This window comes from Tenrec ecaudatus, chromosome 13 (assembly GCF_050624435.1).
Source record: "Tenrec ecaudatus isolate mTenEca1 chromosome 13, mTenEca1.hap1, whole genome shotgun sequence".
NCBI classification, from domain to species: domain Eukaryota; kingdom Metazoa; phylum Chordata; class Mammalia; order Afrosoricida; family Tenrecidae; genus Tenrec; species Tenrec ecaudatus.
The window spans coordinates 15,587,328-15,609,407 of NC_134542.1; the positions used below are offsets into that span (position 1 = coordinate 15,587,328).

At 44.0% G+C, this 22,080-nt stretch overlaps 1 protein-coding gene across 10 annotated transcripts in view; it reads right to left on the reverse strand.

The window, feature by feature from the left end:
- Positions 1 to 1,755: 1,755 nt before the first annotated feature.
- Positions 1,756 to 22,080, reverse strand: part of MOGAT1 (monoacylglycerol O-acyltransferase 1) — a 75,159-nt gene continuing 54,834 nt past the window's right edge. For 9 of the 10 annotated variants that reach the window (XM_075528935.1, XM_075528936.1, XM_075528934.1 and 6 more), the window contains one exon: positions 17,592 to 17,818. In XM_075528935.1, coding sequence (XP_075385050.1) covers positions 17,664 to 17,818 — 155 coding nt within the window. In that variant the 3' untranslated portion in view covers positions 17,592 to 17,663. Of the gene's footprint in view, positions 2,248 to 17,591; positions 17,819 to 22,080 lie in introns of those variants that run through there. The other variant, XM_075528930.1, reaches the window with a different exon arrangement.

The following is a 22,080-nucleotide window of genomic DNA, read 5'->3' on the forward strand; positions in this document are numbered from 1 at the left end:
TCTGCCACCTTGTCCATGGCCTACGCTGGCACCCGCTTCGTCTTCTCTATCGTGGAGGTGTTAAGTGGCAAGGAGGGCGTCATCGAGTGCTCCTTTGTGAAGTCCCAGGAGACGGACTGCACCTACTTCTCCACGCCATGGCTGCTGGAGAAAACGGGCCAGAAAAGATGTTCTTGTTCAAGGAGATCTTGGGCATCAGCAAGGTGGCCTCGTTCAAGAAGATGATCTCTGACGCCATCCTGAGCTGAAAGCCTCCATCAGGATGGGGGAGGAGTTTGTGAAGAACGTGAAGTAAGATGCCTGCCAGACCCGCTGGGTCCTTAATTTATTCAGGCTCATTGTCACAAAAAAGAAGAAAAAGGAAAAAAAAGAGAGAGAGAGAGAGAGAGATGTGTGGCATCAGAATAGGGCACTGACCCACCCAAGAGGAGGGTATTGTTTGTGTCTCCACAGGGAAAAAGGGACCAGACTTAAATCGGGTGTTCCCGGGATGTACATGCAGTGTGCAGGCACAGAGAGGAGAGCCAGTGTTGGGGCCTGAGGGCTCGGCCCACCCCCAGAAGAATTTCCTTTAGAGGACAGCGCTGAAGCTGCAGCTCTGGGAGAGGGACATGTTATCCAAAAATTAGTGGCAAGGAGGGTGTGAGAGGCCTGGTAGGGATTCAGTGAGGACAATGTAACCAAGATAAATTACTGAAACCCAAATGAAGGCTGAGCATGATAGTGGGACAAGAGGAAAGTCAAAGGAAATAAAGGAAGGAACTAGGAGGCAAAGGGTATTTATAGATGTCTAAATATAGGCATGTACATATATAAATAGATTTATATAGGATGGTGGGGAATTAGATCTACATGCATATATTTATAGGTTTAGTATTAAGGCAGCAGATGGACATTGGATCTCCACTCAAGTACTTCTCAATGCAAGAACGCTTTGTTCTATTAAATTGGCATTCCATGATGCACACCTTCCCAACACGATCGCTGAAGACAAAGGTGTGCATAAACAAATGTGGTGAAGAAAGCTGATGGTGCCCACCTATCAAAAGATATTGCATCTGGGGTCTTAAAGGCTTGAAGATAAACAAGCAGCCATCTAGCTCAAAAGCAACAAAACCCACATGGAAGAAGCACACCAGCCTGTGTGACCATGAGGTGTCAAAGAGATCAGGTATCAGGCATCAAAGAACCCCCCCCCAAAAAAAAAACTCATATCATTGTAAATGAGGGTGAGTACAGAGTGGAGACCCAAAGCCCACCTGTAGGCAACTGGACACCCCTTGCAGAAGGGTCGTGGGGAGGAGATGAGCCAGTCAGGGTGCAGGGTATCAATGGTGAAACATACAACTTTCCTCTACTTCCTAAATGCTTCCGAGGGGAATTCTGGGTGGACTTCGTCCAGGACAGATGTGTTTGTTCTGTTGGCAGTCGTAGCGCTTTCAATATTCTTCGCCAGCACCCTAGTTCAAATGCACTTATTTTTCTTATTCGGTGTCCACCTTTCTTTGTTTCCTTTTTAAATCAAAGATGCCTTTTATTGATGCTCTGATTTGGAAGGGATGCTAATGCTCTTACAACAAACATCATCGGAGCAAGTTAGAAAAACAACGAAGATCTCTGAAATGACTTTTAAAAAATAAATAGAATTCTTTTTTTTAAATCATTTTATTGGGGGCTTGTACAATTCTTATCACTATCCATACATCCATCCATTGTGTCGAGCACATTTGTACATTTGTTGCCATCATCATTCTCAAAACATTTGCTTTCTACTTGAGCCCTTGGTATCAGCTCCTCATTTCCCCCTCTACCTCCCTTCTCCCCATTCCCTCAGAACCCTTGATAATTTATAAAATATTATTTTGTCATATTTTACACTGTCCAATGTCTCCCATCACCCACTTTTCTGTTGTCCATCCCCCCAGGGAGAAGGTTATATGTAGATCCTTGTAATTGGTTCCCCTTTTCTACCCCGCCTTCCCTCCCCTCGGAGGCAAAGATGGCAAGACTTCGTCTCACATACTTTGGACGTGTTATCAGGAGAGCCCAGTGCCTGGAGACGCACATCGTGCTGGAGAAAGTGGAGGGCAACGAAACGGAGGAAGGCTCTCGACAAGATGGATTGACAGAGTGGTTACAACAGTGGGCTCGAACATAAGAACCACTCTGAGGATGGCCCAGCACTGGGAGGCGTTTCATTCTGTTCTAGCGGGTGGCTGCTGTGCGTAGGAATCAACTCGACGTCACCTAACAACAAGAACAACAAAGGCTCGAATAGATGCATGGTGTTACCACAGCTTCAGGCCAGAAGCCCTGAGAGTACAGGGGTTAAGCATTTGGTGCTGAGAGGTCGATAGTTGGGATCCAGGAGATGTGGGGCGAAAGATGCGGCAGCCTACTTCCATGAGGAGGAGAGCTTGGAAACCCTGTGGGGCAGTTCTCTGCTCTGTGGGGTCACTCTGATTTGGAATCAAGGGCAGCAGTTTGATTTGCTTGTTTTCCCTTGACTACTGATCTGTGGATCCATTGCTCTCCTGTCATCTATCAATTTGGCACAGGAGTAGGGGAAATTGGGACCCCTGGCGGCACTACCAAGTAAGTGCCGGGCTGCTAACTGCAAGGCTGGTGTGGTTCCAACCCACCAGGTGCTCTTTAGGGAAAAGACAAGGCTGTCAACTCCTTACAAAGATTTTATAAAGATCCCTCTCATGGCTCACTGTGAGCTGGAATCAATTCCACAGTAGTGGGTTATTTCGGGGGGTTATAGTTGTTTCAGTGAGAGACAATGGATTCATATAGTAATTAGGCAGATCGCAAAGGTTTTTGCCATGGTGACGGGGCAGAGCTAAAAGCATCTCACCTTTGAAAGCAGTCTGCCAGAAATGGGCCGAGAAAAGATACACCTTCCTGAATAAGCCAAGTAACTAGCCTGAGATGGCTTTGAACTCAGGCAGCACAGATGGACTGCTGCCGTCGGTTACTGAAATGAAGGCTCTACAGACAAGGACACACAAAGTCTTGAAAGACTACACGGTTGTGCCAGGAAATGGATCGTGAAGTGCCTTTCCGCAGAAACTGTGTCATGGTCAGCTATCTTCCTCCTACTCCTCTTTCCTGCCCTTCCTCCTCATTTCATTTTCCTTTCTTTCCCATTTCCACTCTCCCTGCTTCCATCATTCTTGGCCTAGCCTCTGACAGAAAATGCCAGTTCCTCAGTTGCTTCATGCGAATCATTTTCCCCTTGGTCCCTGACTTCCTTTTTCTTAGCTTATGGACAAAACAGAGAAACTAACATGGAGAGAAAATACACAATTAACTGACGGTGGGGAAGGAAGTATGAAGGTAATTCAAGAAGTATCACGACTAGATTTCCAGTCCAGACATGCACAGACTTATTCAGAACCTGGAATGGATGGATGACTGCAGACAGGTTCTCTTGGAAATATGCCTGTGTTAGCCTCATTAAAATCATTGCCATTGAGTCCATTCTGACTCATTGTGGACCTACAGGACAAAATAGAACTGCCCTGGCGAGTTTCTGAGACTGTACATCTCCATGGAAGTGAAAGCCTCATCTTTCTCCCTGGGAATGGCTAGTGGTTTTGAACTGCTGACCTTGCAGTTAGCAGCCCAATGTGTAACCCACTATACCACCAGGACTCCCCCCCACCTTCCCTTTCTCCATCTCATTAGGGTACCTTCCAAAACAAACACCAAAAAAGTTCCACTCAAAACTTCTGAGGAGATCTGCTGGGTCAGCTGAATTCAAGGCTGAAAGATCATTTCAGAAGTTTGTGGTGCCGGTATTTTGAAATTCCAAGAAGATAAACTGGGTAAGTTATCTCAAAGGCTAGAGGATGATCACTAGGGCTTATTCGGAAGTTTTGAGAAAACTTCATAGCTACGAAAAAGACCCAGAACGGTGCATCAAGGATTCCCCGCCCCCACACCCCCCATCTTAGCAAAGCCTCTGCTACTTCTGCAAGACTAGCCAAGGCTGTCCTGCAAGAATGTCACTGGGAAACTTTACCTCGTCCACCCTACAGCCCTGCTCCTTCTCCTTCCCACTTCTTCCTGTTCCCCAAACTCTGAACACTGAAAAGGCCCCGGATGCGATTCCCTTGAAAAGGTCCAGACTACTGTTTTGACGTGGCATGAGTCAGAGTGCAGGGTTCCCCCGGGATGGCTGAGAGAGATGGAAACACTGCCTTCAGACGCATATGGAACCCATGTCAGGAAACAGTAGCTTCACAGTTTGCTCCTCTTATATAAGAAAGAGTTCTATGATTTTGTAGCAATGGTTTTTGACTGATTCCCCCTGGGTTAGGCATATTTTGGTTGCTGACAGTGAGTGTAGGCCCCACAATGTAACAGCACCCTGCTCACTTCCTCCTGTGCTTCCTGGTTCCATCCAGTCTTCTTTCCTACCGCTTCCTGCCTTCAGAGCTCTCTCCTGGCAGACTCTGCCTGGTTTGATCTGGTTCTGGGGCTTCTTCTACATCAGAGGGTCTCAACCTGTGAGTCACGACCCGTTTGGGGATCAAACGACCCTTTCACAGGGGTCGCCTAAGACCATCGGAAAATACATATTTCCGATGGTCTAGGAACTGAGACACCGCTCCTCTATCCATCTCCAGGTGCGTCCGTCCACATGCAGATCCGCCCACAGATGAGTAGCCAGCATGAAGACTGACCTGTGCTACCCCATGCTTCAAGACAAAATTTCATTTATTTGTCATTAGAAATAAATGTTTCACAATATATAATGACATATTGGCTTGGTAATTAATCACTATGCTTTAATTATGTTAAATTTGTAACAATGAAAAAATGACAGTTATGAAGTAGCAACAAAAATAATTTTATGGCTGGGGGTCACGACATTAGGAAGGTTGAGAACCAGTGTTCTAAGGAATGTGTGCCTGCCTGGCACTATTGATCACCTTATAGGCGTGTGGATTGTTTGGCAGGAAGTTCAGCCACAGGAGTGAATTCAGTTCCAAGTATGAAGGATGTGTAAGGACCATGGTCCTTGGGACTCTTACTACATCATTGTAAATATTGAACTTCAACAGCAAATATGAGTCCGTGTCTGAAACGTGTGTGCTTTGCCTTCTAATGGAAGACACCGCTTTGACATTGACCTTCTCACCCTGCATCCCCAGGCTTTGTTCTCTGGGCAAGGCTCCTACGCCCAGTAAGGTCGAGGAGGCTACTATGAAGTGGAGATAGTTGTAGAATAGACGTGTATCAAGGGAGCCCTATCAAAGTCCTTAGTGCTTATGACCTGCTCCTTCTTATTTAATAAGTGAAGGATTGGAGGTCACTTTCTCAAAGTCACCTGTGGAGAATCGAAGCTTCTGCATCGACACTGAGAAAGCACTCCTTTGGAGGACCTGACGTCAAGTCTAACCTCCCCTATTTGCTACCCCCACTCTGAGCGTCAGTTTCCCAGGGGAAAAGGGGCCCATCTCATGGGACTATTTGAAGAGTTAACTGGCATGTAGCTGCAGTTCGTAGCCCCAAATCTTGTACCTGATAGATGGCCCAAGAAATGCCAACTATTATTTTTATGTAATATTCACTGATTATGTTATAGTAGTAAATAAATACTGGGGGACATGAAAGTCACGTGGTGTTTCACATGTAGATAATAGGGCACATTTATTATCCAACAAAATGCTCAAAAGCAGAATCAAAAACACATATATTGATAATGAACGCCCGATCTTGAAACCCCCAACACAGAAATGAGCCTGATGCCAAAGGCCAGAGACTACACGATCTCACATATATGATATAAATGAATATGTAGAAATTGAAGATAGTTCGTGGTTCCCAGAGGTCGGAGAGAAGGTGCAGGGGAGTTTTTACTTAGGGAGCACTGAATTCATGCTAATAGTTGGGAGTCAGCTGGAAAAGGTCCCGAGAACGGTTGGACAACTTGAAGAGCATAATCAAGGTCACTAAGTTCCACATGGAAAATTATTGAATTGATGTCTGTTGTGTGCCTTTTAACACACATAAAAATAGTGGGAAAAAATCAACGCATAGGCATTATTGTCCAAAGTGCTGGAATCATAGAGGGATTCTCTTGGTGACTTCTTTGCTTTCTATTATCTTGGCAACTGTGTTATTAATCTGATTTTTAAAGCTTTAATGAGATATAAATCGCCCAGTATGAAGTGCGTTGACTAAAAGGACAGAGAGTTCAGTCTATTCAGAGCGGCGCGACCACCACTATGATCTAATTTTACATTTTCACTACTCAACAGAGAAAGCCCCATACTCATGAGTACTGCTTACAAACTGATTGGTCTCATGATCTATTTTTTTTTCCTACTACATCTTGAAAACCTTGGCAGGAACTTTGCTCTTGTCCCCACTCTGGGAGGCTATGCCACTTGCCAAATCTGCCTCCTTGTGTTTTCCCTGCTCTTGCTTCATATCTGGCTGCCAGGGTTTAAGAGAATTTAAAATGCTGGCTCTACAGGATGAAAATATGCAGAGATCATCGATCATTTTGCTGCAATCCTTGCTTACATTTATCCCCAAGTCTAAACCTCGCCTTGTCAAAATTCCAAAAGCTAAACCCACTGCCATCAAGTCTGTTCTGATGCATAGTGACTCTACAGGACAGAGTAGAACTAGCCCTGTACACTGTAACTCTTTGTGGAGTAGAAAGCCTTGTTTTTTTCTTTTTCTCCTGTGGAGCCGCTAGTGGTTTCAAAATCCTGACCTCGCAGTTAGCAGCCCAGTGCGCAACCACACACCAGGGCTCAGCCTCGTCAAGGTCCAGAAAATGAAAACCATTTCATCCAGGTTAAAATTTATACCCCGACACTAATAACTTGGGGGTAAAATGTCTTTATTGCTCAAAATTGTTATCATCTGAGAGCTTTAAATCACACACACACACACACACACACACATACACACGAGAGTAAGGCGCAGAAAGTACTGCTATAAAATCATATGAGGGGGTACCCAAAAGAAAACGGAAAAAAGCTCTGCTGGCCGGAGCATTCGCAGTATACATTTTTCCCACTAGGTGAGCATCAAGCAACTCGGTCTGAGTTAGTGCATCTAGTGGCGTCACCTGTGAAGGTTTTCTCTGGTCACATTTGAATGTTTTCGTAAAAGCAGTTTTGCCTGAACCTGGTTTTTTGTGATGACCTATTTAAGAAAGCAGCGTGCAGCTGTGTAATTTTGTTTCCTTCTCGGAGGGAAAATGCTGCAGAACCTGTTGTGATGTTGAACACCGCTTACAAGGATAGGACGATGGGAAAACTGTATGAGTGGTTTTCTCCTTTCAAAAAAGGTGAAATGTCAATTGATGACAAATCTCCTTCTGGACATCGTCAACTTCCTGAACAGATGAAAATGCCAACAAAATTCCAGCACTTGTGCTCCAAGACCCACAAGGGACCATTGAAGAGGTGGGAAATGATCTGGACTATCTGGGAGCTCCATTCAGCGAATTTTAACAGAAGATTTGGGATGGGAAGGGTGGCTGCAAGATTTGTGCCTCGGGTTCTAACTGACCAGGAAAAGGAGCATCAGGCAGAAAGAACAGCTCTGACTTTCTCCCCACGGTCATTACTGGTGAGGAGACATGGTGCTGGTCTTAAGGCCCTGAAAGCAAACATCAGTCAAGCCAGTGGAAGATGCCATCATCACCTCGCCCCCCAAAACCTCATCAAATGAAATCAGAGACCAAGACGATGCTCATTTGTGTGGGTCTTTTTGATGTGAGGGGGACAGTGAATTTGGAGTTCATTCCACCAAGTCACACTGTTAATCAAGCTTTTTATTTAGAAGTTCTCAAAAGATTGCTGAACAGTGTGCGACACAAAAGGTGTGATTTGTGGAAGACAGGGTACCGGTTTTGCCACCAGGGCAATGCACCTGCTCACTCAGGCATCTCGGTGCACCAGTTTTTGGTAAAAGATAGCATGGCTCTCTTGCCCCACCCACCTGACTCACATGACCTTGTTCCGTGCTACTTTTTTGTTTGTTTCCAAGAATGAAGAGGGACACGAAAGGACAGTGATTTGATGATGTAGAAGAGATGAAGAAAATAAAACGAGAGAGATGCTGTCAGCCATCCAAACAGATAAGTTTGAAAAATGTTTCCAAAAATGGAATTGCGGCTTTGATGAATGTATTAAGGGTAATGGAGAGTACTTTGAATGTGACAAGGTGGTTTAGTAAAAATAAATAAATAAATAAATTCATAGCTTTGAAGGAAAAATTCTGGGTTTTCTGGGTAGCCCTGGTAGACACCTTCATTAAACAAAATATCAGACTGTGAAGTTATGATTCTCCACACATCCTCCCTCTAGGTGCACTTATGAAGGTGGTGCCTCTGCCTCCCTAACCCTTCGCCCCCCCAAAGGCTATGTGCTCCTCAGTCTACACAATGCCAATAGGGCAGTGTGGGCAACCTCAACGATTCAGATCATGGTCCCTTTTGATGTTATTTGAGTTTGGAGAATTAAAAAAAAAAAAAAACCCTGAAAGGGCAAGTTTAGGCCTGTAGGGTAAATGGGGTCAAGTTTCCCAGTGAAATCTTCATAGGACATCACTTGCTACCCTCAATGACCTTGGCAGTTTCAACTTTCTTAAAGCTTCTTCATAATCAGCCCTATGATCTTCCTGTGTCTTTCAAGACAATCTGTCAAGATCATCCCTGTGGGACTCCAAAATACAGTCCCCATAACCTTCGGCGCAGGCCTCTCTGCCTTGGATTTAACTGACCCAGCAGACTCCCTCAGAAGCTATTGGGTTAGAGAATCCAGGACTGATAAGACTGGCCTCAGGACCAATAATGAGAGTAGCGATACCAGAAGGGGAAAGGACAGATTGGGGAAGAAAAGGGAAACCAATTACAATGATCAACTATAAACCCCTCCCAGGGGAACTGACAGCAGAAAAGTGAGTGAAGGGAGACAGCGGCTGGTGGAAGACATGAAACAATTAATAATTTCTAAATTATCAAGGGTTCATGACAGAGAGGGTGGGAAGGAGGGAAATGAGCTGATACCAAGAGCCCAAAAAGAAAGAAAATGTTTCAAAAATTATTTTGGCAACATATGTTCAAGTGTGCTTGACACGATGGATGAATGGATTGTGATAAGAGGTGTAAGAGGCCCCAGTAAAATAAATTAAAAAGAAGAAGAAGCTATAGCGTTGATTTTCTTTAAAAGGCACCCTAATGAAACCTCCAACAAGATGAAATGACACCATGGTTGTGACAATGGGCTCGGGCATAGAAACAACCATAAGTGATGCACTGGCTGGCCATGGGTCAGAACCGACTCAGTGATACCTAACAACAACAACAACAACAGCAATAAAACTAAGACATGTGTATTGCTGAGAGAACTTAATTATTTCTTTGAAAATTTCTGGCTCTGGAGAAATGTCAGCCACGATCTGTGTTTTATATAAAGAGAGTGAAATGATCATCTCAGCTTCCTGCATTTCCTGGGAGAACAGAGTCAAAGTAAAGACGGGAGTGCATCAGTGAGACCTGCATCCACAACGATGTGCATCACGATAGCAGAAAGATTAGACAGACCAGGGGACAGGAGGGACAGGGGGGACCTTGCAGAGAGATCAGTGGTCCTAATTCGTATTTGCCTAAGAAGGAATTGAGCCCAGGTATAGAAGACTGGGCTGAAGCAAACTAGGAGACAATTATGCTCCCTGGCCACCTTGACATCAGCCCCAGACTGCAGGGAGTGAAATCCAGCCAGAAGGAAAGCGCCAAGTTCGTTAGGAAAATGGAACAAGAGAGAAGGATGCAGCCCTTGAGAATTCAAGGACAGCCAGACTTGGTTTGGGTCTCAAGAAACCAAATCTGAAGAGCTATCAAAAAGCAGCTGCAGGGGCTGGTCCGGGACGTGCGCGCGACCTGACGATTGTGACTTACCATGCAGCAACCCAAGCTCTGAATTGCTGTCCCTCTACTGACATGGCCCACCGGGGTGGGGAGAGGGACTTCCAGACATCCGCACGGCGCATGTGCACCTCGCTGCTCTTCCAGCTTTCAGTGCACGAAAGAGAGCTGGACCTGGTGTTTCTGGATCACAGCTATGCCAAGCCCTGGAGTGCTCACCCAGACGCCAGTAGTGCCCGCCCCACCCGCATGCTCTTTGTTACTCCCCAGAGACAACACGGAAGTACCCTCAAAGAAGAGTGAAGAAAATAGAAGACGTATGGGACAGTTAGTCCTGAGGACGAATGGACCACAGCAAACCTCGGCCTCCACAACCCTGAGACCCAAAGAACTAGATGGTGCCCAGCTACCACTGCTAACTACCCTGAAAGGGATCACAAAAGAGGGTCCTGAATAGAGTGGGAGAACAAAGTGGGACAAAACTCCAAATCAGTAAATAGGCCAGGCTTGCTGGTCTGATGGAGACTGGTGGACTCCCAAGACTATGGCCCTTAGCCCTCTTCACACCTGGAACTGAACTCACCCCTATGACTCAGCTCTCAGCCAAACAGTACACAGGTGTAGAGGGGAAGAATCACATCCGAGAGGTACACACTCCTTAGAACAATCAACTGTACAAAACCAAAAGGACAGCATTTGCCAAGAGATAAAACTCTGGAAAGCAAGAAGGGACAAGAAAGAAGGATGAATAATAATGGTAAAACACAGGGAGGGAGGAAGTGGGAAGAGTGCTGGATCTGGGGGACTGAAATCAATGTATGAATTGTTGAATGGAAAACCAATTCACTGTAAACGTTTTAAATCATAATAAAAAATTAAAAAAAAAAAAAAAGCAGCTGCAATGTCCAGCTGGGTGAGGCAGAAGCCAGAAAGAGCTTGGCTTATGCTGGAAATAAAGGAGAAGCAGCTCTACTTCCGCTTCATTCAAACAATCGGATTGCTGTCATTTGCACCAAGAATCACACTACAACTGCTCAGAACGATCTTTTCCCGGGCCCCTCAGTCCTCTTGGGTGTCGGACACCTTGCTTGTATGCACACGGATGTAGTAGCTAAGCCTGTTGTTGAAAGCTTGGACTTTCCCCAGAACCGATCAGGAAAATAGTCCGTGCAAAAGGGCAAGTCCGCAATGTGGTACACAGGTCTCAAGATGAAAAAAATTCTCAGTACCAGTAAGACAGCTTGCTTCACAGTGTACTTTTTGGACAGTTCCTAAATCTTTATTTTTCAAAACCTACATTTTTCCAATTAGACAGTTTTATAATTCAGTCTATTTTGAATACCTTTTTTTTTACATTCTGCATTCTTGCAGGATTCTTATATTTATGTGATCAATGATCATGGATCATCAGAAGCTCCTGGTTAGACAAAGGCAGGAAAAAAGGGAAATACAGAGCCTAAAGCAATTCACATGAAACTTTGTTGTTGCCCGGGTGGTGTAGCGGTTATGCGTTGGACTGCTAACTGCAAGGTCAGCAGTTTGAAACTACTGGGAGAAAGAGGAGGCTTTTTACTCCCCTAAAGAGTTGCAATCTCAGAAACCCACAGGGGCAGTTCTACCCTGTCCTATAAGGTCACTATAAGTCAGATGGACTCGATGGCAGTGAGTTTAGTTTGGATGCAGAAGAGAGAACTTGTCAGATTATATACCATCCTTGCTTCTAGAGCACATTGCACCAAACTTCCAGAATAGTGCTGAAGGCGTTTATCGCGAGACTACAGAGGCCTGTTCTTTTGGGGTAAGGCTCAAAATGCCAGTAAAACCCAAATCTGAATACAGAGCAACTCTTCATCCTATGAGCTAACTATGGGTTGATAGGAAATTTTCTTCTCAGGCAAAACATCAAGGCACAAAGTTTAAGGTGTTTGGGAAGAATTAACTAAAACACCCAAGATATAAGGAACTAGAAGTATCCTTTTTGCTTTAAACACAGAACTACTTCTGTTTGCCATCGTCAAGGAACTCAATCAACCAGTTCGTTATTTTAGGCGTTCACCATTTTTTTTCTCCTTAAAAGGATGTACAAATGCCCACAAATAGCAATTGTATTGTTTGGTTTCAAAAGACATCAATCTGACGATGCAAAGTGACCAGGGTCATAAGAGTCATGAGTAGCCATTCACGGTAGCCATTCATTGGTCCCTCCCTGTCCATGGGAAAGAGGAATGATGAACATGGAGAAACAGGTGGAAACAATGAGGCCTAATGGATGAATGGGCTGCACAAACATCAGTCTCTACAACCTCACGACAGAACGAGAGGCTGCCCGCTTCCCACCACCAAGTGCTCGCAATAGGGTCACTTTGGAAGGCACTGGATAGACTTGAAGAAAAACATGGAACAAAACTCCAAATCATAAAAGAGGCCAGGCATTTAACCAAGGAAATAAACGTTCAAAGGGTTAGGAAGGTAAGACAGGAAGGAAGGGCAGATAAGCAATGGTTCCTTGAGGAGATCAGAATGGAGGAGTTGAAGTCAAATGTGCATGCATGGTTGCATAAAAAACTATCGTCTGTTCTGCAAACCTTCATCTAATTCACAAACGTTCTTAGAATTGGTGGAGGGTATTTTATAAACCCTAAAAGAAGAATAATGAATATATATATATATTCAAATATAAGAACTAGCAGTTTTGAAAATTTTGAGAAAATAACAACTAATCAACAAATTCCATCAGCAGTGCTTCTTGTCAGGAAAAACGTCAAGCTCGTGCACTGAAAAGTTGTTTTTTCCTTATCACGAATGTTGGCAGGCTGCAACAGTGAGGGACAGACATACAGACATCACCAGGCATCTTTGGTCTAACTCCAAAGCTTCCCATGACACCTTCGAGTGAAAGTGGGGAATTTTCCTCTTAAGCTGTGCTGAGCTACATACATTTTGCTTGCTGTCATGAGAGTGGTGAAGGGTTTGCTTTCCATCTCCCAGCCCCGCTTGCTCTGCTTTCCTGGGAGGAAGAGAGCCAAACTTGGTGTGTATTGAAGCTAGTGCATTCAGTGTGAGCACAGGGGAGCTAGCTGGTTATATACAAAGGAAATGACTCAGCTTGAGTCCTGTGTAAAAGGCAACAGAGCATAAAGAAACCCAATTCAACCATTATGAACACACATTTCCTCAGGGCTAGAGGCCCAGTTTCCTAGATCATGTTGTTGTTGTGTTTTGCTGTTAAAACTATGTGCAATAGAATAGTAGATGAGACCCTTTCAAATAGAGGAAATGTCCATTAACCACCAAACAAAAACTTACTGCCATTGAGCCCATGCTGACTCACAGCGACCCCCCTGTGGGTTTCGGAGACTATGACTATTTATGGGAAGAGAAAGCCCTGTTTTTCTCTCTCGGAGCTGCTGGTGGTTTCAAACTGCTGACCATGCTGATTGCAGTCCAACTCGTAACCATTACAGCACCAGGGTTCCACCCGAGGACACAAAATAGATAGCCAGTATTTGGATTACAATAAAGGTTGACTTTTAAAAACATTCTCTTCCAGCCTTTTCAGGATGGATTTTTACGGTAAAAGAAAGCGCTATTCATAAAATAAGAATTGGTTCTACTTCATCCATGTCTCATCAACATTTCAGTCTGGAGACATTTGATTTGGCCTGGATGGGGAATTTCCTCTTCCTGAACCTCCCTAATGATTGCTGACAGTCTTTGTTCAAACAAGCTGTTCCTCTCACTCATCATTAATAGACATCAAGCCCTCTTGGTGGCTGTGTGGGTTAGGCACTGGGCTGCTACCCACAAGAGTGGCGGTTCAAACCCACCTGCAACTGTGCAGAAGAAAAGTGAGGCTGTCTGCACTGTGAAGATTTGTCATCTCAGAAACTCTGTGTAGGGTCATCTGGAGTCAGAACTGATGTAGTGGCAGTGGGTTGAGTTTGGTTTTTATAACTCCGCAACACCTACCCTCCAAAATAAATCCTTTTTCAATTGGTAGGACTATTAAAAACTGTGAACACAGGACAAGACTTCTAGCAGGGTCAGCTAAGACCTCCAGAGATCCTTAGAATTGCAGGGACAAACGCCAAACAGAGACTGAAAAATATGATGCGATGTATGCCAGAAATTAACGTTCTTCTGTCTCGATTTTCTTACAATGAAAACCCCTGAATAAATTTCTAGGAGCATGACTTTTGTCATGTTTTCTTGTCCCTGTTTTAGACATTAGCTGCCTACAAAATGGTCCAGTCGCTGCTGGGTGGTCAGCTTCACTACTAAGTAGATGATCCGAATTTATACATCTGAGAAATTGCAACAGACTATGTGTTGCGAGCCTTTAATACACTCCCCCAAGCGAATGAAAACGTGAGTTTTTTAATCACCTAGAAGGCTTTAGTTGCTGGGGCCACTGATGTTTCACAGCTCTGCTCTCAGAGTGACCCTGACAAGCTACATGTAACTCCATTTAAATGGTGCTCCTTTTACTATTTTCTTTCCTTTTTTGGTATTGAGTAACATCAGAAAAGACTTTAAAGTTGAATTTTCTACAACTATTCAAATAGATTGTGTCTTATTCCCTGTTTTGGTAAAAGAAGGAAGAAGGAGATTATTATCTAATTGAAAGAGTCAATGGACTCTTGACTCGCTGAACTAGTGTGAATTAAAGCGATGTCGGCCAAAGTCTCATGTAGAAGACTGGAAAAGGCTCACTCTGGGTACCTTCTTTGATAACTCATCTTATATCACAGGGGCTGTCTTGGATTGAATGGTGTCTCTGCCCCCAAAGAGGTGTCAACTTGGGCTGTGCTTCTCCTATTTGACATTTATGTAAAATTCCTCATGATATGATCAAATGTGATAAATCAATAAAAGGATTGAGGGTGGGATAAAACACCTTTAATCCCATCACAATGCAGGGGAGGGGAAAGGGTGTTTCCCTGGAGTGTGGCCAATATAGCTTTCTATCTTAGAAGAGATGAAGGAGAACCATTATCACCAAGAAAGAAGAACCGAGAACAGAACTTGTCCTTTGGACACGGGGTCCCTGCACTGTGACGCTCCTGGATGCCAGGATCCTTCAGACATCTCCCAGGAGATGCTAAAAGGAGACCAAGACTTAATCCCAGCTGATAGAGAAGCCCTTCTTGAGATCTGGCGCACTGAATTTGGCCACCTAGCCTCCCAGCCCATGCAAGAATCGATTTCTATTTAAATCAGTCACTTATGGTATTTCTGTTACAGTAGAACCCTGGACCGTGACGCTAGTCTGTTCTTGAAGGTGCGTCGAGATGCAACGCAGTAGAGTTCTGTATCAATTTTTCCCATACTAACTGAAAATGGGTATTTTAAGTATAAAAAAGAAGAAAAACCTGAAAACGGATTAATCCGTTTTCAACCACCAGGTTTTGTTATATTTACCCTAACCTTATCTTTTTATACAAAACATTACACAGGAATTTCAAAGTAAATAAGTTCAGAGTTAAATAATATAACTTAAGTAAGAAACCACATTTAAAAAGTTTTTAACTACAGTATGGCCCATACCTTGAGACTGATGAGGATCTGGATCTGTGGGCATGGATGTGGCGAAGAGGTGGAGAGAGAGTCATTGTCTGGAAGGGGAATACCTTTCCATAAAATCAACTTGGAGTTGTTTTCAGGAGTTTTCTCCTTTCTTTGCCTTTTTTCACCTGGCTGGCTTTCTCTTAAAAAAAAAAAAATCTGTCTAACGTGGTCTGCTGTTGGCGTTTCTTTAACTGTTTTCAAAAAGGGCTTACTAAATTATCATCATCAATATCAATAGCCAGTTCCTTATCATGATGATTCTTTAAAAAAAAAAAAAACTATTTCTTAGGACCCATGCTTTTTTTAATCTAAAAAAGTACCAAAAAGCCACAAAAACTAAGAAAATTATAGCAAATCGCTTAAAACACAGCTGTAAAAGGTTTAAACACGTACTAACAATGCTAACTAACGCCAGTGACCGTAACACGAACTGCTTTTGCTTACAGAAATCACGTGCGTCAGATCGGATTCTGATGTTTTGTTTGAGCTCCAATGCGGAATTAGTGGACATTTTGCGTGGAGATCCGATTAGGTTGAGCACCCACGCGGTCGAGTACCGGGGTCGGTGGTACATTTCTGCAGCTTTTTCATCAGCACCTCCGGCCTCCCCACGCCCGACAGCACTAGGAGGCCACTTCTTTTCTCAACCTCGCAAAGCAGCCCCTGTGAGCCAAAAACTCACGCTCGGGACCACTACCTGATCCAGGCTTGTTTGCTATAAGATCAGCAGGCAAGGTTGGAGCCGTAACGCAAATAATAGGCTCCGAAATACTGTCACCAGCAAGTTGTTTCTCCTTCATCGAAACTAACAGCAGATTTTCTACTTCATCTCCTAGAGGAGGCCTGTTTTGTCAAACTCGTAACCCCCTGAGAAATGTCTCTTTATTTCTATTGCCTCTTTATTTTAAAAAAATGCACTGATAGTGGATCTCGGCAAATTAAACCAGATGCTAAATCAGTCACTCAAATGAATGCCTCTTTCGTACTTTTTAATAATGTCTTTTTTCAGTTCAATTGTGGTTCGTGCAATTTTCCTTTTCTGCTTGTCTGCAATGGCTTTCTCTTTTTTTTAAATCTGAAAACAGTGCTAAAAGCCACTAAAACTAAGAATATGATACCAAAACGCTTGGAACACGGCCACAAAAGGTTTAAACAATGTGTACTAACAACGCCAACTAGCGCCTAGTGACCGGAACACGAACTGCTTTTTAAAAATTTTACAAAAATCACATGTGTTGGGCCGGATTCCGATGTTTTATTCGAGCTCTGATGCAAAATTTTCTGGACAATTTCTGTCGAAATCTGATGACGCTGAGCACCGATGCGGTCGAGTATCGGGATTCTACTCAATATCAGCACTCAATAACCAAGACAGGGGCCATTTGGCAAGAATATCAAAACCATCCAAAGCTTTTTGCAATGTCAACATTCCAAAACATGTATAAAAGCATGCTTTCCCAATAGGCCTCCATCTCTACATCAAAGGGACCCCTTGCAAGCACAGAAAAACGAACCTATGCACACGTAACCACAGAATTCCATGACAGATTTATCCTAGTTCCAAAATGAGAAATTTGGCACTATTGTTTAAAAACAGATTGATTGGCATGACCCAGAGCAGAAACTTTTCTAAGTATTAAAATGAGATTTTCTCCCAACAAATGGTCTATTCAAACAAAAACACAAAAAGAGGGGAGAAATTATCTCCTCTAGCTCCTTGTGGGAAATTATCTTACTTCCTGGCTCCTAAATGGTTCAGCTGTGTTGAACACCAGCTGTCACAGCTAGTGAAGACACCACCTGAGACGCTGGTGAAGTTTCGTAAAAGGATCAAATTCGGATGTATGTATGGATTGTGATAAGAGTTGTATGAGCCCCAATGATTTATTAAATAAAAAAAGGGATCAAATTCATTTTGAAGCTGTTATTTTTAAGATCGTTCACAAATAATTGGAAACGTGTGCTTTCCTAAATGAGGAATCTTACTCAAAATGGTCACGCCCTTTCCAGCAGGCTCGAATAATCATCTGAGAGTGTATTTTTTTTATTTGCCACAGAAGATAATAGTTTTTCTTTATAAACTTGATACCACCATCAATGGACAAACAACCAAACCAAATAACAGATTAAAAATATTTATTCTCTCATTGCAATGTTCTCCCGTCCCCTGGTAGCTCTTTGGACAGTGTGCTCATTTAAAAACGAGTCTCTGGTGTTCTGGGATGCCGTATTTTCCTTTGTGCTCCTCAAACAATTTCGAGAGCTCTTCCAGATAAGTCTGATACAACTCCTCAACCTGCTCGGGGGTTGGGTGCAGAGTCTGTTGAACTGGGATTGGGCGGCCAACTGGAAAAATAGAGAGAGCGCATCATACACGAGAAGCCAAAGCCTCTTCACCCCAGACAACAACCTCGAACTGGCAGCTCTGGAAAGCTCTGCCCATCAGCAGTTGCCCAGGCCGGCTTGTTCGGATCCTGTCTTTATTTTACTGGACGCCCACAGTGGTCACACCACCTCAGTTGGCTTAAGGAGGGAAGAACTTTTCTTCTCAGCTGACTCTGGGCTCTCGGTGCCCTGGTGGTTTGGACTGGAAGTCCAATTAGCTACTGTGCTGCCTGCAGCTGTGCGTGTGTGGACATGGCGGGGTGTGGACACCACCAGCCTTCTCCCTCGGCCACAGCTGACAGCCAGACCACAGTGGCCTATTATCACCACCCGTGAAATCCTGGAACCGTGTGGCACGGAGCCTCCACACCACCAGCTCTTCTCATGCCCTTCTCAGTAGCAAAGTGTGTGGGTCTGTGTGTGTGTGAATCTCCACCTCTAGAGAAATGCCTCTGGCAGGGCTTCACTGTGATTGTCAGCCACAGAAAGCCACAAGAAGTCTCACTCCAAGAATTACAAATGAACCAAGGAGCATTCTTCCGTTGACAGGATCTCAGGCAGCCATTGCTCTCTTTAGATTATAATGGTTGTGTTGTTGTCAAGAATATGCCCGGCACAGCATGAACCAATTCATGAGTCTGCATGTGAAATCGAGTGACTTTGGTTGCACACTGAATTGTATGACTGTTCTCACTCCCCCTCTGAGCTTCTGCTCCCTCACCGACATAGACTTATTGCCCACTGAAGAGTCCGATCCGTTTTTCGAGGCAGTAGCTTTAAAAAAAAAAAGTGTGTACATGCACCTACATCTGTAAAGTTAGCTCAAAAGAGATTGTTATGTGAAACAAGAAAGCTACAAAAATGATAGGGTGGTCCCATATAGGAAAAAATTCTTATATGTCTATGTTTCTACATAAGCATTTATCAGTAAGTGGAAGTCTAGACAGACAGATAGCAAACTAGTAACAATGGTTGCCTCTGGGGCAGGCAGTTGGGGTGGGGAACTTTCACTTCATTTGCATTACATGAATTTTCTACAAGGGTGCATTTGTGCTTTACCTATAGAAGTGTAAAATCCATCAATACAGAAAACTTATAAAAAACAAAGCTAATAACTTCTGCGTGCATTTAAAATGACATTTAACGTGATAAAGAACTTCAGTCTCACTGTGTTCCACGTTTGCACCTACAAAGATATAGTTGATGTTTGCAGCTGCCCTCCTAGGTCCTCTCTGCCCCTCGCTTTGCCCTCTGCTGCTTTGACGATGTGACTGAAAGCTAAGGGTTGAAAATGTGGCCAATGGCCCCACAGGTAGCAAAACTGCTTCTTGTTTGATTCTTGTGAGTAGTTTGCTTTGGTATTTGGATGTCAACAGTATATTTAACACTCGTAGATACTAGCCCTTTGTACTTCTATGTGCAGAAATCGAACGTAACCATCGGGGTATCAGGGGTGGTTGGAAGTCTGAGGCAGGAGAGCTCAATGTGGTTATGGGGTGCAACTGGGAGCAGGTGAAACACAAAAAGTACCAGGGCAGATGGAGTCTCATGTTAGATCCTCCAGAAAGTACAATGAGCAAGGAACATCTTTATGGCAGCTACATCGTCTGTCAACTTGTGAAGGGGGCGGAATCTACCCTGCCAATCAGGTCACAGCCAGTGAGGCCTCTGTGTATGCATGGCCCTCTCCTGTGGATTCTGGGAACTCCTGTCTTTCTCCCTGGAGGTGGGACACAGACTCTATCTGCAAGACATTCCTGTTGACAATCCAGATGGAGCTATGCTGATCGAGCCAGAGCCGTGGAGCTGGAGGAGCCATGTCGAGACCCACACCAGCACTGAGATGCTTCCAGAGCCACTGAATCCACAAGACTTTCCACCCAGTGGCCTGTGATCTTCCTGCATTCGGCACCATTGCATGTGTTGCGTGAGTCTGAAGAGGAGTTGATAGATTGAATCAGACATATGGGCTAGTATTGGACTTATGGACTCAATCTGGACTGGGCTGGGTCTTTAGTCAACCCAGATTAACACAGTCCTCTCTGGACTTAATTTTCTCATATTTATATATATTTTTTAAAAATAGAACTGGATGATGTTGAAGCTTCCTTTCAGCTCTGAACTTGGTTGTTGTTGTCTCTTATGGGGGTGGGTGGGGGGGTTAGAGCTACATGACTAGGAGGCAACACTGAAGGAGTCCTGGTGGCATAGTGGTTATGCGTTGGGCTGCTAACCTCAAAATGGAGCGTTCCATCTTGTATACAGTCTCAGAAACCCACAGGGGGCAGTGCAACCCTGTCTTACAGGTCCCTATCAGTCAGAATCGACTCGATGGTAGCTTTTTGCCTGGGCAAATGCTATCCTTTTGGCCTCGTTTGGTTTGAAATATGATGACATAGCTTCCAGCATAATAATAACATGCAAGCCATCATAGTATGACAAACCGAAAGACAGTGGCTAAAATATATTCAATAATAATAATAATTTTTGAAAAAAACTAACTTAATTGCTTCTTAGGGTTACATTCTGAAGTAGTAAAACAATAACTGGCTCATCTTGATCACACTTTCACTAAAGAACCCAAGCTTTGACAGTAGGATTTTGTGTTGACTTGGCTGAATCAGGACTCTCCCCTGATGTGATCTAACATAAAATAATCAATGCCATGATAAGATCTTCTGTGAGCAGCTAAGCAAGTATGAGATGATTAGGGCTGGTTGTTGTTAAGTGTCATCGAGTTGGTTCCAACTCATAGTGACCCTACGTAAAACAGAGTGCCACACTGTCTGTCCTAGCCTCTTCACAATTGTTCTTTGAGCCCATTGTTGTAGCCACGGTGTCAACCCATCTTGTCAAGGGCCATCCTCCTATTCACTGCCCTCCACTTTACCAAGCATGATATCCTTCTCCAGAGACCCATCTTTCCTGATAACATGTCCAAAGTACTTAAGATGAAGCCTTGTGGCCCTTGCGTCTAAGGAGGATTCTGGCTGTACTTCTTCTGAGATAGATTTGTTTGTTCTTTTGGTAGTCCATAGTACTTTCAATATTCTTCACCAGCGTCATAATGCAAATGCATCATTTCTTCAGTCTTCCATTTTCAATATCCAACTTTCACAATATGAGGAACTGAAAAGGGCTTGGGTCAGGGGCACCTTGGTCCTCAAAGTAACATCCTTGCTTTTCTGCACCTTAGAGAAGTCTTGCACAGTAGATTTCCCCGGTGCAATGTATGCTTTGATCTCTTGACTGCTACTTCCCTGAGAATTTGCTTTGGATCCAAACAAGATGAAATCCGCAATCCTTCCTCCATTTATTATGATGTTACTTATTAGTCCTGTCGTGAGGATTTTGGCTTCTTTACATTAAATTTTAATCTCTATTCCAGGCTGAAATCCTTGATCTCCATCAGCAAGTGCTTCCAGTCCTCCTCACTTCCACCCAGCAGGGCTGTGGCATCTGCACACCAAAGGTTCTTAATAAGTCTTCCTCCGATCCTGATTCTGTGGTCTTCTTCATATGGTCCAGTTTCTTTGATTATTTGCTCAGCATACAGATTGAATACATATGGTAAGGGGATCCACCACTTGTCTGTCAGTTTTGTCGTACTGTGCTGACTTGTGTGTTGCTGTGATGCTGGAAGCTATGTCAAAGGCATTTCAATTACTAGCAGGTTCACCCAAAGTGAATAGATTTCAGCAGAGCTTCCAGATGAAGAATAGACAAAAGAAGAAACAGGCTTCCCCCTTTTGAGGAATTAGCCACTGAAAACCTTATGAATAAGGTGTAGTACCACCCTTTTGAACAAGTGACAGCCTTGATAACATTAAAAATTAATATTGATAAAGTTCTTCGCGAGTATGACCTACTGCTATTTAAGCAAACGTCCTTGAGGAAGTTTCCTCCTCCATCTTGCTGGTCCAGATCTCTCATCTGGTTCATCAACCCACCATATTGCCTGCCAACCCTGGGAGGTGTCAGTGGCCTCCCATATTGACAGCCGATCTTGGATTCATTAGACTCTGCACCCTCAAACCACACTTGCTAACCTTGAATTCATCTGCCTCAGCCTCCACCAGACTGGTCTTCCTGCTTCATGCCTCATCTTCACGCTTCTTGGTTCACAAGCCCCAGCACTACAGGAGTCAGGAAGAGCCTCCATCTGACCCACAGACTTGAACTAGACTAGTCCGAATCACATCTACAACTGCGCGAACCACTTT